Source organism: Notolepis coatsorum (assembly GCF_963971535.1).
Source record: "Notolepis coatsorum genome assembly, chromosome: 12".
Lineage (NCBI taxonomy): Eukaryota > Metazoa > Chordata > Actinopteri > Aulopiformes > Paralepididae > Notolepis > Notolepis coatsorum.
The window spans coordinates 57,465,202-57,483,232 of NC_140176.1; the positions used below are offsets into that span (position 1 = coordinate 57,465,202).

The 18,031-nt window shown below is 44.0% G+C and overlaps 1 protein-coding gene across 1 annotated transcript in view; it reads left to right on the forward strand.

Moving 5' to 3' along the window:
• mtpap (mitochondrial poly(A) polymerase) overlaps positions 1–18,031 on the forward strand; it is a gene marked incomplete at its 5' end in the record, with an annotated part of 56,968 nt that overhangs the window by 16,614 nt on the left and 22,323 nt on the right. Inside the window, one exon of the mRNA XM_084326728.1 lies at positions 12,932–13,143. Within this exon, the coding sequence (XP_084182854.1) occupies positions 12,932–13,143 (212 nt within the window). The remainder of the gene's footprint in view (positions 1–12,931; positions 13,144–18,031) is intronic.

Genomic DNA, 18,031 nt, shown 5'->3' on the forward strand with positions numbered 1-18,031 from the left:
GCACCATACATAATAGACTATTATTAACTTAATAGAAATACGTCCCACTCGACGGTATAGTGCCAAACTATGACAATTCAACTATTAATCCACACGATGTCTCAATGCCATTCTGAGGCCAAGTTGACCATACTGCACCACACGTGTATCGTGGGTGAGGCTTAACGTCTTGCCACTAGGTTGGAGGGTAAAGAACTAAGGGCTAAGGGACTAAAAAGGAAGTTCTACTTTACTTGCGCCATATATATATGCGCTGTGAACAAATAGTACCATTCGTATTTCGCCAGACGTATTCCTACGCGGAACCGGGCTAGTAACGACATGTTCGTCGGCACGATTGAACTTGAACCAAGGGGCTTGGCTGCTGGCGCCAAGTTCTTGTCCAATGAGAGAATGAAACTATTATGGGCTGTTAGTAGACTAAAGGGATATTCAGTGTATATGTACAAGGAATATACAAGGGATATCAAACGATATACAAATACTATTAAATATATATCCATAAATAAATATATATATTCGGTTTAATCTGATCCTTCACAACAGCTAGCGTCGAAATCCTCCGTGTGTCGCGTTGAAGATGACGTCACGGCGCCCCAGCTACACTGACGGGGGGGGGGGGGGTACCGTCTTTATATCTATCTAATCTATGGGGGGTACTACCGAGCCGAGTAGGTACCGTGCAGACTGTGGAAAAGCGGCATAAGGGAATACTTCATAATGTTTCATGCAATTAAAAAGTAAATATATATATATGATGATGCACACACACCTTTACAGTGTTTCGTTTACCAGTAGGATGTTATAACATTGCTGATAATAAAAATCATAAGTCTAAGCTATCAAGTCTCCTGTGATTTGACTATATATTAAAAGTATAGGCGGACCATTCCTCGGTTACATGATTATTATTTTCTCCAGTAGTGTGTGTGTATTTTTGGCTAAAGTGGATAGAAAACAGTACTGTGCAAAAGTCTTAGGCACCCAATAGTTTTTATATAAATTGTCTTAGATGTTAATAAAAAAAAAATCTGTATTTCTGTGTCAGTAGACTACTCTTTTAGAAACGTTTAATTAAATAATTTTTTAAAGCATCTTCATGGTTTAATGCAGACATATGTTGCAGGGACTATTTTAATTGTCATGTTGGCATGACTATGCTTCAAAGGGTTAAATCAAGCATTTTTAAGGGCTTTAGAGGAAATATCAAAATATCGTGATCTACATCGTGTATCGTAACATAGCCAAAAAATATCGTGATATCATTTAGAGGCCCTATCGCCCAGCCCTAGCGTGTATAGGGACGAAACGCCAATCGATAATGTATAATACGCGTCAGGGCCTATAATGCACGTTCTAGGAATTACTGCTATACAGTCTAAAAACATACTTATATTCTCGACGGTACTAACACGACAATGTATGAATGGAAAAATATAACGTTCCCACATCCGGAACGATAGATACCTGATGTTGAATGGGCCATAGTAATGTCGATATAGCTATAATATTTAAAAAGTTATAGCCCTGCAAAGAAGGTGAGCCACTCCATAGGGTTACAGCACTGGCAGAGAGTGGTAAAGATGGGCATACTGCATGGCACCCAATGTGTTAAAACAAGTACAAGCGGCATCTAAAATATTAGAGTTCAAAACTTTAAAATCTTCTAACAGAATGAGATGTTCTAACTTCAAGGTTTTCTGTAGTTCAATCCATTTGTACGCGGCATGTAAAATCTGTTTTTACCAAGCTGTGGTGTATCTAAAGCGAAGTAATCCTGTGACCTAGTACCATTATGTGCTGTATTTAAAAGCAATCAAGGAGCAGAGATAATAGGGAGGTTTCATAAGCAGAGCCTTATAGATAAATATAATGCAATGCGTATCCCTTCTTAGTCGAAGGTCATCCCACTTTTTCATATAAAATACAATGAGTGAGAAATGTATCTCCATTGATACTGACATACACTGATATAACTCTGTTTTAGAAATCTTTTGGACTGCCCATGAAATTGCATTTGTAAAGTAAATCCAGTGTGAATAATGATGTATCACAAGACAGGGTGGCCGTGGGTCCTTAACTCATTCACTGCCAACGACGAGTATACTCGTTATTGGGCGCCAATCGTTGAACACCAACAACGAGTATACTCGTTATTTGATCGTTATTTCTTTTATTCGATATTTCTATTCATTACAGGCACACGGACTCGGGGGTTAACATGGGGAATCATCATGAGAATGTAAAAGTGCAATACCGGCCGCACCACGCTAGACGGCGATATCGAGCACCCTTTATACCCTTGTGTCTTTCTCTGTCGGACGGCCACAGGTCTCCGGTTTCATGTTTCCTTGTCGGGCGAGGGCAGCCGTTCTGCCGGTTCCATCGAAGTGTGTCAAATATCTCCGATCCATATGTTGTGGTGGATTATGCCATCGACCAAATGGACATTGGATATACCAGATGGCGATCAAACAATTGGAATATTATTTTTAGAATACTCCCGGTCACAGGTAAGGACGATTTGACGTCAATTTTAGCTTGATCCTGCAATGCTTTCATACCGATCGGGCTGATAACCGTTTTTAGTGTTCAATGTGAATGCCGTTACTGATAGGGATGGATTGGGTACCTTTCACATTTGAACCGATACCGGTACCTGTGAATCGATACCGGTACCCAACGGTACCTTTTTTCGGTACTTTAGTCTCAAGAAATTTAATTTACCTACCTCAGTCGTAAAAAAAAATATCCAAACTTCAAATAACTACAATTTCGACAGTTTTTGGCTTGTCATTGCTCCGACTGCTTTGTTGTTGAATCAAGTCAAATCCTAGGTAAGCATATATTGTGTGTGTGAACGTTGACATGAAAAGAAAAGTAAAAAAAAAAAAAAGTAAATCGACGTATAGGGCTTTAACTCTATGGCGCGGCTCAGGTCAGTCGCCATTGGTTTGGCTCCGCAACGATTAGGGGTGTAACGGTACACAAAATCCACGGTTCGGTACGTACCTCGGTTTTGAAGTCACGGTTCGGTATTTTTTCGGTACAGTGCATACATAAATTTTTTTTTAATATAAATTATACTTTTTTTTTTTTTTTTTTTTTTTTTTTTATTATATACAGCTACTGTTTTTTTAGTAATAACTAGAAAGTAATGGTATTTATTCAACAACAGGTGATTGATTAATGATACTAATACAAATCTATACAATGAGTATGGCTGCAGCACTGCAGATATACCCTACTCCAATGATCCACACACGGACATTACACGGTGTTGCGCTCGCTACTCTGCAGATATACCCTACTCAGTCTACAAGGCTCCGTTGATGTAGCACAGAGGATCTGTTGTGATTTTTGCACAATAAATATTCAACATTCTCTTTTGAGACTCCGCCTCAGACTCTTATCATTTGGCACTAAAAGCTAAACATTGTCACCGATATGGCTGTCCGCAACATGTCATTAATTGTGTACGCGAGGTGGTTCAGTGACGACGACTCTAACGTGAGCTAGGTTAGCTAGCATGAGCTACAGAGAGATGGAAAGACTGTAACTGTGATTTACGTTGGAATACTCCTTTGCCAACTTGCTGTACTTTGCTTGCAGGTCTGCAGCCATTATCGCTGGATTATGAATAGCCCCAACTTTAGCCAAGGTAACGTTATGGTTAAACCTTTAACGTCAGTTAATGCTAGCTTTCGGTTAGCTGTTCAATGCTAAATAACACCACCAAGCTCCCCGTCAACACCCCTCTCTCGTGGAGGATGGCATTTAAGAAAGTATCTGCTGTTAAAATGACAAACAGCATTGACACTTTAATTCACGGTCGGTTAAACACACGTTTGTTTTATAATGCTCACAGCAGACCGCAGTGTTGTTGATAAATTACGTGGGGCCGGGGGGATTTAAGTTCCGCAAAAAAAGTTTACCATACCGTTGCAATCGTACGGTGCACAGCCCGTACTGTACCGGAGGACCACATTGACGCGGTACAGTACGTATCCGCGTACCGTTACACCCCTAGCAACAATTGTGCTTACTTTTAGTCATTATGTTTATTTTTACTACTTTTTTTATGGAAACAACACTGGTGGGGACGTCATACGACCGCCAGTCACTTATTGACCTAAACTCCGGACTTAAAGAGGAGTTTAGAGACACTTTATGCCAAGATTGGCCACCGGAGATCAGGCGGGACAGAGACAAAGGCGGCGGCAGGAAGAAACACAGAGGCAGGAGAAGCGGAATCGGATTAAGGTTAAAAAGATCTGCTTACCGTCCGGCGATCCCATCCATCTTTCTGGCGAATGCACGTTCGCTAGAGGGTAAGATGGACGATTTACGGGCGAGGGTCCGATTCCAGCGAGAGGTGAGGGACTGTAACATCATGTGCTTCACAGAGACATGGTTGAAACCAGCGACTCCGGACCACAGCGTCTCTCCCTCGGACTCCTTCACCGTCTTCCGAGGGGACCGTACAGAAGCCTCCGGGAAGAGCATCGGCGGGGGTGTCTGTCTTATTACCAACAACGGCTGGGTTAGCCCAAAGGAGATCAAGATACTCTCCCGTTCATGCTTGCCGGACCTGGAACATCTGGCCATTCAATGTCGCCCATTCCACCTTCCCCGAGAGTTTACCGCGATCATCATGACCGCGGCGTACATCCCTCCCCAAGCGAACACCGCCAGGGCCCTGGCGGAGCTACAAGCGCATCTCAACATCCACCAGATTAAACATCCGGACGCAGCCATGGTCATTGCCGGCGATTTCAACCAGGCAAATCTGAAGAAAGTGATGCCATAATTTTTTCAGCACATCGCCTGCTCCACCAGGGGAGGAAACACGCTCGACCACTGCTACACCCCGTTCAGAGCCGGCTATAAAGCGGTACCGGCTCCGCCATTAGCGGGGGCTACAAGCACATCTGATCATGATTCCATTTTCCTCATTCCTGCTTACAGACAGAGATCACGTGACGCCGTCGTGTCACGTGAGGTAAAGAGATGGTCCGACCAATCAGAGGCCACGCTTCAGGACGCTCTAGAGGACGTAGACTGGGGAATGTTTGAGGGAAGTGCCAGTGACGTCAGCGAGTTCGCAGACACTGTTGTTAGCTTCATAGCAACCTTAGCTGATAGTATCGTCCCCACAAAGAAGGCAAGGGTGTTCCCAAACCAGAAACCGTGGGTGGACAGTACTATCAGAGCAGCTCTGAAAACTCTCACCACGGCTTACAGAGAGACAGGAAACATGGAAGAGTACAAGACACCAGTCTACACTCTGCGCAAGGCTGTTAAACTTGCCAAAAGGACGTATGCTGACAATGGAGGCACAGAATGACACAAGAGGCTTATGGCGGGGACTGAGGACGATAACTGACTACAAAGTCAGCGCCCCCTCAATGGGGAGTGACGACGCCTCTCTCGCGGACAAACTCGACTCCTTCTACGCACGGTTTGGTGCAAACAGTGGCGCCGCTAGCGCAACGGCTAGTGACGTCACTGGCACGCCGGCTGTTGTGGAAGGGGGGGGGCATCCGCAGGGGGGCGGGGACGCTCTCTCATTGACGGAGCACAATGTGAGAAGAGCATTTATGCAGGTGAACACCAGAAAGGCTGCTGGCCCAGATGGAATAACAGGACGCATACTTAAGTCCTGTGCTAACCAGCTAGCCCCTGTGTTCACCACCATATTTAATCGATCCCTGGCGGAGTCAGTGGTCCCTGCCTGCTTCAAGATGTCTACCATTATCCCGGTACCAAAGAAATCCTCCCCAACAGGTCTCAATGACTACAGACCGGTGGCACTCACCTCTGTGGCCATGAAATGTTTTGAGAGGCTGGTCAAGGATCACATTTGTGCCTCCCTCCCCAGTGATATCGACCCTATGCAATTTGCATACAGGCCAAACAGGTCCACTGATGATGCGGTCTCCCAAGTACTGCACAGCACCCTCTCTCACCTAGACCACCAGAAGGGGTTGTTCATTGACTACAGCTCAGCGTTCAACACCATAGTCTCCACCAGACTGGTGGACAAGCTGATCGAGCTGGGTCTGAGCTCTGCTCTGAGCGCCTGGATACTGGATTTTCTGAGTGAAAGGCCCCAGGCGGTCAGGGTGGGGGGTCAGACCTCCAACACCATCACCCTGAGCATCGGATCCCCCCAGGGCTGTGTTCTGAGCCCCCTGCTGTACTCACTATACACACACGACTGTGTGGCCAAGTTCAGCTCCAACTCCATAGTGAAGTTTGCGGATGACACAGTGGTGGTGGGGCTGATCTCGGACAACGACGAGAAGGCCTACCGGGAGGAGGTTGAGGTACTGGAACGCTGGTGCCAAGACAACAGCCTGCTCCTGAACATTGGTAAAACCAAGGAGCTGATCGTGGATTTTAGGAGGAGACAGCAGGGGACACACACACCACTGAGGATAAACGGGGCTACTGTGGACAGGGTGAGCAGCTTCAAGTACCTGGGGGTCCACATCTCAGAGGCTCTGACATGGACAACACACATGGACTCGGTCGTAAAAAAGGCGAAGCAGCGCCTTTACCACCTGAGACAGTTAAGGAAGTTCAGAGTATCTGGGAAGATACTCCAGTCCTTCTACTCCAGAGCTGTAGAGAGCATCTTGACTGGAAACATCACTGCCTGGTATGGAAACAGCACGGCACAGGACAAGAAGGCCCTACAGAGAGTGGTGCGCTCAGCCGAGCGTACCACAGGTATTGCACTACCACCCCTGCAGGTCCTATACAACAAGAGGTGCAAATCCAGAGCCTGCAGAATAATGAAAGACCCTCACCACCCCAACAACAGCCTGTTCATGCTGCTGAGGTCAGGCAGACGCCTGCGAACACCAGCTACTAGGACAGAGACTTCGGCTCAGCTTCTTCCCCCAGGCCATCAGAGCCTTGAACACTGAACTCTCCGCACACATGAGCACACACACACAACACACACACTGTACACGCTCACACACTAGCAGCCACTTTAACATGAGCACACACACACTCATGCTGCACACGCTCACACTTATGGTCACTTTACAAAAGGAAAGGTCACTTTAAGAATAGTATAGTATAACTTGAGATTGTATAATATAGCATTGTATAGCAGTGTACATAAAGACCCAGCGCCTCATCCGTAGCTAACAGTGTATTGCACTACCACAGTACCTAGCATGTCCTACCATGCTCTGTAAATAACTCATGTACATATACCGATATGCCCTACTTTGTTTACTTGTTTTATTGCACAATGTCATTCTATTGGATTCTTATTATATATTACTATTGTATTATGCACAATCGTTGCGGGCAAGACCCCCCGCATTTCATTGTATACTTGTATGCCGTGACAAATAAAACTATTTTTTTTTTTTTTTTTTTTTGGTCTTTTTCCCCCTCCATTTTCCTCCGATTTTCTCCCATCCCAATGCCAGTCGTATGCCAATTCCCAGTCCCTTCCTGGTCGCTGCGCACTTACCCCCCACAGTCGGATCATCTGGGAGAGTGGAGGCTACCACGTGCTTCCTCCGACACACGTCCAGCCAATCACCGCTTCTTTTCACCTGGCAGCGCGGATTCTCATTGAGAGGGCGTAGCGTGTGGGAGGACCACACTATCCCCCTCACGTCCAATCCGCGCTTAGCAGGCGCCCCGACCGAACTGTAGGAGTCGCTGTTTACAACGACCCGGACCCACCCCGCCAGCTTCTCCCACCCTCTGATACAGCCAATTGTATCAGTGCAGACGGCCAGCCAAGCTGGTGACAACCCCGGAGCTGTGAGCTGGATTCGAACAGGCAAATCCAGCTCAGCTCCGGGGCTGGTGACGAACGCAATCTCCGCTCGGCCACCTAACCGCCCTAATAAAACTCTTGACTCTTGACTTGAACTCAGGATTTCATGAATTACCCTAGACCGCCGCTCTAAAACCATTCTTATATTCACCACGGTATAACACAGGAACGTATGGATGGAAAAATTCATTCTTTCTCACATATTGAATGATAGATAGGTGATGTCAAATGGGCCATAGTATTGTATCCATAGCTATAATATAGAATATAGTTATAGCTCTACAAACAAGGTGACTCAGTCTCAGTCATATATTTTAAAGCGTGGCAATGCGACCACAGGGCCATGGCTAATCCCCGGCACTGAATGAGTTAAAATGTCTTAAATTCACATTTACTAATAAAATGCCTTAAAAAACATTAAATACTCTTACATTCTCTTTGGAAAGGTCTTAAATATCTATATGAAATACTGTAACCAGGATCCAAAACGAATGCCAAGCACAACATGGCTGTGATTATAGGACTGATTTTCTCCTCCCGACAATCAGGATCTTAGGCTAGTCAGAACCAATTATCTGCTTGTTTATCCTGTTGTCCAAGGTGTTGGCAGATTCAAGTCAAGTGTTCCTTTCATTAACCCCCTTGTGGAAATGCAGGTGTCATGTTAACCTGAAGCCTCCCAATCTGCTCGTAAATCAGTTGGGAATATATCAAATTCACATAAAAGACAAAAAGAGCTCTACAGTTGAACAAGAAAAATATCATTTTTGCTGTTAATAACTGCCATATGTTTGGGCTATGATTTCTGTTCATCAGACAGAGATTTCCTGTGTGATTGCATGTTGTGAGTTTGAACAAATATGAGCAAACCTGTGTACATGGCATGCCATAGGGTAATTGCATGACATTTTCTTCTGTCCACATTATGCGCTAGCAAACTGGGACACTGTTATGTACAGTGTGTTGTAGTGCAGTATGTACTCTAGCTGAGCCATGTGATATTTTATGGGCCTCGTCAGGTACAGGGGTTTCATCACTTCCTCTATATCATAAAGGTCTAACAATAATGTCTGCTTGTTTTTCAATGCGGTCAGATGGCCTGACACCTGCTGTATTCTGAGGTCACTGGACGTTTTTGAATCAGATTTGGGATCAGCTGCAATGTTGTGTCAAATTTCAAACATTCATTGTGTCAAATAGAAGTGCCTTGCATAGGGCTGGGTATCGTTTAAAACATTTCAATACCAGAACGAATACCTAGGATTCAATACCGATACCAAAGCGATACTCGATAGTATTGAAGCAATTCGATACCCTGCCCTAGTCTCTTGCAGGTAAAGTGTATGGCAACAAATGACCATACAATCTAATTAGAACCCCCTCTTTGTTGTCGAATTGCGCTGTGTGGAGAGTCAGTGTTCTGAGTGTGGGAACTTCCTGATTCAGGTAATTTGTTTACCTAGATGTGTCGTGGGAAAAGCCCCCTTTTTCTAGGGGCTTATCAGTGCTCTCTCGTGGGTAAATACCGGCAAGCTGATAAGAGAGAGGCCAGAGTTGAGAGATGCTAGAGCTTCCTTTCATGTGGGAAGATATCATCAGACACTCAACAGTAGGAGACGCATGTAGCAGTCTTCAGAAGACATGGTTGGACACTCAACAGTACGAGACACGTATAGCAGTCTTCAGAAGACATGGTTGGACACTTGACAGTATGAGACACGTATAGCAGTCTTCAGAAGACATGGTTGGACACACAACAGTACAAGACACATGTAGCGACCCGACCATAATTCCATCGTCACTCACCATGCATTGAGTAAAAATCCTTGATTAGAAATAGCCACCTTGAAGCTTCTGTGCTTTTCCATAGAAAACAGTGATATGCTTTGGAGGCATTTAGTCTGCAGAAAATACATGAATTCATTCAATCTCAACTTGAAAATTCATTGAGGGCAAGCCCTCATTTTCAATGATGTGGAAAATACGTAATAATTACATAAAATACGTACAGAATAGGTACAATCAATTAAAACAACTGCAGATCATTGTGGTATGGTTGGATTAATAAGGATTTAAACTGACCAAAGGATACCAACATAGTGGGTTTTAGAGTTTGTTGTCAGGGGCACAGAAGCTAAAAGCAGAGTTCTCTAGTTGTGTGTGTGTGTGTGTGTGTGTGTGTGTGTGTGTGTGTGTGTGTGTGTGTGTGTGTGTGTGTGTGTGTGTGTGTGTGTGTGTGTGTGTGTGTGTGTGTGTGTGTGTGTGTGTGTGTGTGTGTGTGTGTGTGTGTGTGTGTGTGTGTGTGTGTGTGTGTGTGTGTGTGTGTGTGTGTGTGTGTGTGTGTGTGTGTGTGTGTGTGTGTGTGTGTGTGTGTGTGTGTGTGTGTGTGTGTGTGTGTGTGTGTGTGTGTGTGTGTGTGTGTGTGTGTGTGTGTGTGTGTGTGTGTGTGTGTGTGTGTGCCGCGAGCGAGCGAGAGATCATTTGTACAATCTCCAATTATGGCTTTATAAAGAAACAGGCAAAAGAAGACTTAAGAATGATTTAATTCAAAAGCACTAAATTGTTCAAAATGTTTTTAAAAATATCAACTTTAGCTCAATTTCAGTATGCAGGCATTAACCCTAAAGTTTTTGCTGGAATATTTGCATATATTTTTATGACTTTTTCAAACCTGGTTATAAAACTATTTGTATATCAGAAAAACAGGAAGGAAATATTCTCTGGTATTAAGCACATGGAATTGGTTCTTAAATTGCAGTGGCTATATCACAGCCTACCAGGTTTATTTTGTATTCTTAATCGAAATTAACTTGATAAATAGTCAGACTAATCAACAGAATACTTGATTACCAAAATGGTCATTAGTAACCGCCCTGAATGTGAAAGTCCACACAGAATAATGAATCTTCTGATCCGCCCTCTGTTCCTGACCCTCTCTCTGTTCCTGACCCTCTCTCTGTTCCTAACCCTCTCTCTGTTCCTGACCCTCTAATCACAACTGTTGCTGTTCTCTGTCGAGCCAAGAGAGTGGGTGGAACTTGATATTGGTCTATTGTGTTAATGGAGGCGAAAAGTATTTTTCCCAAAAAACATAACAAGGAGGACAGAGGACTTGGATTTCCCACATGCCTCAGTCCCTTCCAGGCCAATGTCATGAATTAATCTAGGTCCCACAGGAATTCTGCTTTCTGTTAAACAAATTATCTTCCTTTTAGGCTGCAATAATACCAATACTGGTGTTGGATATTTGGGCAGATAAACGGAAGAGAATCTCCCCGATTGTAGAGCGGAACCGATATGTGGTGAAACCGAACTCGTATATGGATCTTCATGATCAATATAGGTTTAATAGTGAAAACATTATATACAAAGTACATAGTATAGATTGAGTTTGGGCTTAGAGGAGTGCTCTCATTAGGCCTCATTCAACAATACTACTCTCTTATTATTTTTCTTATATTCTTGCTTACCTGTCTGTTAAGAGAACAACAAGAAAAGCCACCGCCACATTCATCAAGCCGTTCTTAACGTCGAAATCTTTGCGTACTCAGGAAATGTACATGATGAATCCCACTCATTCTTAAACTCAAAAGCGCGTTCGCGCAAAATTCATTTGCATACAGACACGCCCACCATCTCCTTATGAGGCGGGTGTAAAACAGCCGAGTTTCGCCATCTGATCCCTGTCTGATATATTCAACAGGAAGCGCTTTGCGATCTCAAAATGACACACGTCTCACGACTTGCGACTCAGTGCATGTGTGTGTGTTCCTGTGGGTCGCTCATCGCATGTGTGTGTGTTAATCTGATGACAAATAAAGACTTATACTTGTACTTATACATATACGTACTGTTGTATAGTGCGAAATTAATCGTTCCAGCAAAGTAGGCTTTCAATACTGAGCTGCACGCTTGTCAAGAACCAATCGCGGCACGCAGTATACTGATATATATATATGCCGCTGATCTCCTTTCAGAGAGAGATGACTGTCACCGGATATGTCACCTGTCATCTCTCTCTGAAATGTCCGTGACTAAAACTCAGAGTGCGCTCAGGACTTTAGGTGTGGAGCAGAGTTTTGATTGCACTACCACCCCTGCAGGTCCTAATATAACAAGAGGTGCAAATCCAGAGCCTGCAAAATAATGAAAGACCCTCACCACCCCAACAACAGCCTGTTCAAGCTGCTGCGGTCAGGCAAACGCCTGCGCACACCAACAACTAGGACAGAGAGACTTCGGCTCAGCTTCTTCCCCCAGGCCATCAGAGTCTTGAACACTGAACTCTCCACTCACAACACACATACTGTATACGCTCACACACTAACAGTCACTTTAGCACAAACACACACACGCACACGCACACACACACATGCTGCACACGCTCACACTAAACGGTCACTTTACACAATGAAAAGGTCACTTTACTTTATAAAAAAATATATATATAAAAAAAGAACAGGAGTGGTTCTTGTATAGCAATAGATGGATATAGCATAAGGATATATAGTATAACTGTATATTGTGTAGTATAGTATTGTATAGTAGTGTACATAAGACCCAGTGCCTCATCCGTAACTTAACACTGTATTGCACTATCGCAGGACCTTAGCATGTCTTTTACCATGCATTTTAAACTTTATGTACATTATACCCGTTATGTCTTATTCTTATTACTTGTATTATTGCACAATCGCTGCGGGCATGATCACCCGCATTTCACTGTATGCCTTGTATGCAAATAAAACTCTTGACTTGACTTGACTTAACTTGAAGATATTTTGGCGGATGGACACTAGCAAAACCACACAGACACAGACATGATGAGCACAATCTCAGGATTAGGCAATAACCTTCTGGAGTTACTCTTTTGACACTGAACTGGAGACATACTTTCTATGCTGTAAGTAGGAAATGGGGCTTGGGGTCCGAAAAGTTTGAACTTGCCCTTTAATTGGCCTGCAGGTGTTTTTCAAAGCTTTGTATTTACATGGATTCTCATAGGATTTGCTCAGTTCAACACATGTGCACATCCTAACCGTTGCATCATTGATACGTGACGTCTAGTTCTGTAACCTTACGGCCAGAACCGTTATTTACTCCTCTCCGTGTCTTTAGCCGAAGGCGGGGCTGGCCCTCGAGTACCAGATGAAGCAGGCCAGCTCGGAGCGGGCCGTCACCCAGAGCATCCTCTCCGTCATCGGGGCGTGCATGGACCACTTCGGGCCGGGCATCGTCGGGGTGCAGAAGATCCTCCAAGCCCGCTGCCCCCTGGTCCGCTTCGTTCACCAGCCGTCCGGCTTTCAGTGTGACCTCACAGCCAACAATAGGTATGCAGTACAAGTGTAAACACACACACACACAGGCATGTTTTCATGTGTTCCTATCCAGGGCTTGAAACTTTGTCCTGAAGTATATGTTGACTATCCCAAATTGTATATGTATATCTTTTTTTTTACATTATAGACTTGGATATAGACATCGTCTATGATCATAATCGGATACTCCATAAGGATAAGCAAATAGAAAGGTTAGTTAGAATGTGTGCTTGTTCACCACCTTCCAATACAGTTTTGGAGCCAGTTTTAACAGACTCTGTTACAAGCTAAATAGCCAATCTAAGCGATCAAACACAATAAGAATAACAAAGGCCCATCTTCACTGGACACACTCTCTCACACACACCCACGCTATCTCTCGCTTTTTTCTCTTTCTCTCTCACTCTTGCTTCCTCTCTTTTTCACACTCTCTCTCTCTCTCTCTCTCTCGCTCTTGCTTCCTCTTTCTTTCTCTCGCTCTTGCTTTCTCTCTTTCTCACTCACATGCTGTCTTCTGCCAATCAGAGAGCAGATGAGCGATCCCCCACACCCCCTGCTGGTAACGTTATTTCTAGCTTTCAGAATCCTGTTAACATATTCGGGGCCATTGGGATTAGACGGGGCCCACTCTATAAAGCCAGCTTATCATAATAACCTTTCATTGTGTGTGAGGCTGTTTGTAGAGCTAAATCTATACTTTATATTATTGCTATCTGTCCATTCTCATTGTCAATTGACACTATAAACCGTCCCTTCAATATGCCTTAAATTAAAAAAAAATGTCATCAATACGTTCCCATTTTATAGCGTCTTGAATATGAACGTTATAGCAGAATGTTCTGGGGTATTTCCTGGAACGCGAGATATAGGGTGCCAAGCTAATGGCGTTAAATCGAATGGCGTTTCGGCTATAGACAAGCTAGAGTTAAAACTCAAAATGCATATTGTCGGTATCATGGTCCACCATGAATGCATGAAGGGGGGTGGGGGCGGGGGACGTCGTTTCTGATTATTGATTACCAATAACGGCATTAGCCTCAGTAGCCTCATTCGATGACCGGGTGGATGGCTATCAAAGCAAGGCCCGACCAAGCTGAAATTGACATCAAATCGCTCTTACCTGTGGCCAGTTGGACTGGAAAAAGGATTTCCCAGTTATCGATCGCTATCTGGTAGATCCATATGTCCATTGCCTGATGCTATATTCCTTTACTGCACACTGAATTCAGCGTCCCAAAAACTATTCTAGGCGATCGGCTACACGCATAGCTTTAGGCTAACAGAAAAGTTAAAAAAAAAAAAAAAAAAAAACGGTCTGTAACAGGGAACACTGCATTATCGAGACAGCGCCCCTACGAGGATCTGGCCGGTAATGCACTTTTCCGAATTCCAAGAGTAGGGAAAATCTGCAGTGCCGCTCGGTGACATTGTGTAGGATATTAAAATGGAATAAAAGCCAAAACAACCTTGCCACATATATATACGTGGTTGGCCCTTTAAGCATGGTGCCGAAACGCGTCTATTCGAAGCCCAAACAACTCTTGCTTCCGTGTTCGAGTTTTGCGCTCTGATTGGCCACTGACCTACGCTATTACGCCCCCCTTATCTACGCCAGTTATCTACGCCACGAATAGACGCTACAGGGCAGCGTGGGGCTCTGAGAGTCACAGGGCAGGTAGTGGCAGGAAGCAGAGAGCCTTGCTACTACTATCCGCAGAGCTAGTCTCTGTTTCACCTAACACTATTGCTCCGTGATCATAGCCATTCATCTCTAAAGCTAACCACTATTTGTAAAAGCCACAACCACGTTACCATATTTGTAATGTAAATCATTGTCGTTGTACATATTGTGTATATAACGTTAGTAGCTAAGTTGGCTAACGTAGCTTAGCTTGGTAGCCAGTAGGGGTGGACGGTATAAACGGTATACGGTATAAACGGTATGAATTTGCTCTACGGTATGGATTTTGACTATACCGTGTAACCGGTAGGGCAGCTCTAAAATAGCAATGACGTCATGTAACCACAGCGCAACTATTTCACTCGCATTTGCCCCTAAAAATAGATATAATTAGTCATAGATAATAGATATGTGCGAACTGGAAAAAGTTATTTAGGAGGCTTCGCGCAGTGGGCGTGCCAGCCCCTACCGCACGCATGTAAACACGGGTCTAGTAGTCTAGTGGGACGGGACACGGGAGGAGGGCGGCGTCTCCCTGAGCTAACGTTAGCTTAGCTACCGTTACAAAATGACCCAGTCAACTATTCACTTTTAGTTTAATACATGATGAGGCATTGTCTAACCGAACGGTATCTAGTCGGCCAGCTACCGATAGCTCCTGACACCAACAAACGCTCCACAAAGTCTAGTAGAGACGTGTATGCTACCTGTTAGCTCACGTTAGCGCAAGTTAGTTCACCGTTCAAAACGAAATGTCCCATTGAACTAAATAATTCACTGAGGCGTTGTATTAACGTTATATATCCGGCTAGCAGTAGCTACAGATAGCTCCTGATATCAATGTCTTATAACACTGATTCGATGCGTATTCGAGCTGAGGGCTTGCTGAGCACAGTTAAGTAACGTTATGCCAATAGGGTCCAGGTGCAGCGCCGGAGAATCCTGGCCGTAGCTCTGCTCGAGGCTACTCGAGTATAGGTCCAGGTGCAGCTCCGGAGAATCCTGGCCGTAGCTGGAGGCTACTAGAGTACACACAGACAGTGGAGCTTGTTGCGTGGTGGCGATGTCTCGCAGATAATACAAGTACAAGTCTAATTATATAATATATATATTTTATAAAAAAAAATTATAATTATATAAAATAAAATAATTTTTTTTTTATCAAAAACGATGATACCGTGATATATACCGTTACCGTCTATGCTTCAAATTATACCGTGATATACATTTTAGACCATACCGTCCACCCCTAGTAGCCAGCATTCTCGAAACTCCTAACAATGCCCGATTTAAAATGGTTCTCTCCTCTTTATATACCTTTGTCCTCACAAGTATTCTGCCAGGGAACTTATGGACACGACAATAGTAGTAGTTATAATGTGTTTGAGCTTGTAACGTTAACGTTAGTTAGCTCATAGCTATCGTGGTAGCCCGTTTCGTGACTGATGCACAGAGTGGGGCTGTGTCTATTCGAATCCCAACCGGTTCATGCTTATCAACATCGAATCCCAACCGGTTCATGCTTATCAACATGCCGTGACGTGTAGCTTGCTAGCCGGCATGAATGGCCGATTTAAAATGGTTCTCTCCTCTTTGTATACCTTTGTCCTCACAAGTATTCTGCCAGGGAACTTATGGACACGACATAGGGCTGGGCGATATGGAAAAAAATCATATCGCGATAACGATATGATAATTTTATTTTATTTCTCGATATCGATAATTATCGAATTGTTATAAGTATAAAAAAAAAATTTTTTTTTTTTTTTTTTAACAACAGATGTATGTTTATTTTGCAGCAATTCTTTGTCATTGCCGCCATCTTTAGTGTTACATCCCCTCACACTCCAGTTCTCAGGCTGCAGCTGGTTTAAAAGCTAAAGTAAACCGGCTTCTCTGCTGGCTGTGGCTCCAGAGGAGTTGAACAGTTCTGGCTCTGCTAGTTTATTTTCGATCTTTTGGCGCTTTTTTGGTGGACAAACCACCGCACATGTGCACTGTGACTCGTGACTGGAGTCTAGTTCTGCTAGCACACATAGCCTACTGTGTACAGACGGTTTCAAAATGTATTTTAAATTAGAAAGCAAACAAAATAAATGGACAAGAGAAAAAGAAATCTGAATTTGGTCAGTATTGTCATTTGGACAAGCAAAGCCATTACTTTAAGTTGCAGGCAAGAAAGACAAGTCTGTCCACTGTCTCTCTTATTTCGATATTCGATATCGATTATTAAAATATATCGCGATATTTATCGTTATCGTTATATCGCCCAGCCCTAACACGACAATGAGAATGCTGGCTACCAAGCTAAGATGAGCTACGTTACATTATTACAAATATGGTAACGTGGTTGTGGCTTTTACAAATAGTGGTTAGCTTTAGAGATGAATGGCTATGATCACGGAGCAATAGTGTTAGGTGAAACAGAGACTAGCTCTGCGGCTGCCCTGTAGCGTCTATTCGTGGCATAGATAACTGAAGGGGGGCGTAATAGCGTAGGTCAGTGGCCAATCAGAGCGTAAAACTCGAACGCGGAAGCACGAGTTGTAGGCTTGGACGGTATTACGGTATACCAGGGTATTTCGAGATCCCGCCGGTATGATTCTCAATACCGTGATGTCACAGACTGCTATTACACTGACACTGAGTTGATTGTAGAGCACAGCACGCGCCAGCAGAGGGTTATGTGGCTATCGTTCTGGGAGCTAACGTTGATACCTGGATGGTGCGGGCTAACTAGCTACCGTTCTGGGAGCTAACGTTGATACCTGGATGGTGCTGGGTAACTAGCTACCGTTCTGGGAGCTAACGTTGATACCTGGATGGTGCGGGCTAACTAGCTACCGTTCTGGGAGCTAACGTTGATACCTGGATGGTGCGGGCTAACTAGCTACCGTTCCGGGAGCTAACGTTGATACCTGGATGGTGCTAACTAACTAGCTACCGTTCCGGGAGCTAACGTTGATACCCGGATGGTGCTAACTAACTAGCTACCGTTCCGGGAGCTAACGTTGATACCTACTAACTGGCTACCAGGGGAGGAAACTAACTTTTTGGCTTACCAGCCAACTGGCGGGTATCTGATTTTTTTTACCAGCCAAATAGATTTTTTACCAGACAAAAAAAATCGCTAATTGTGATAATTACTTCTTTGTACGTCTTCGTCTAAATTGATTTTCAATCATAGTAAATTAATCACACTGTCTCTACTCTTCAAAA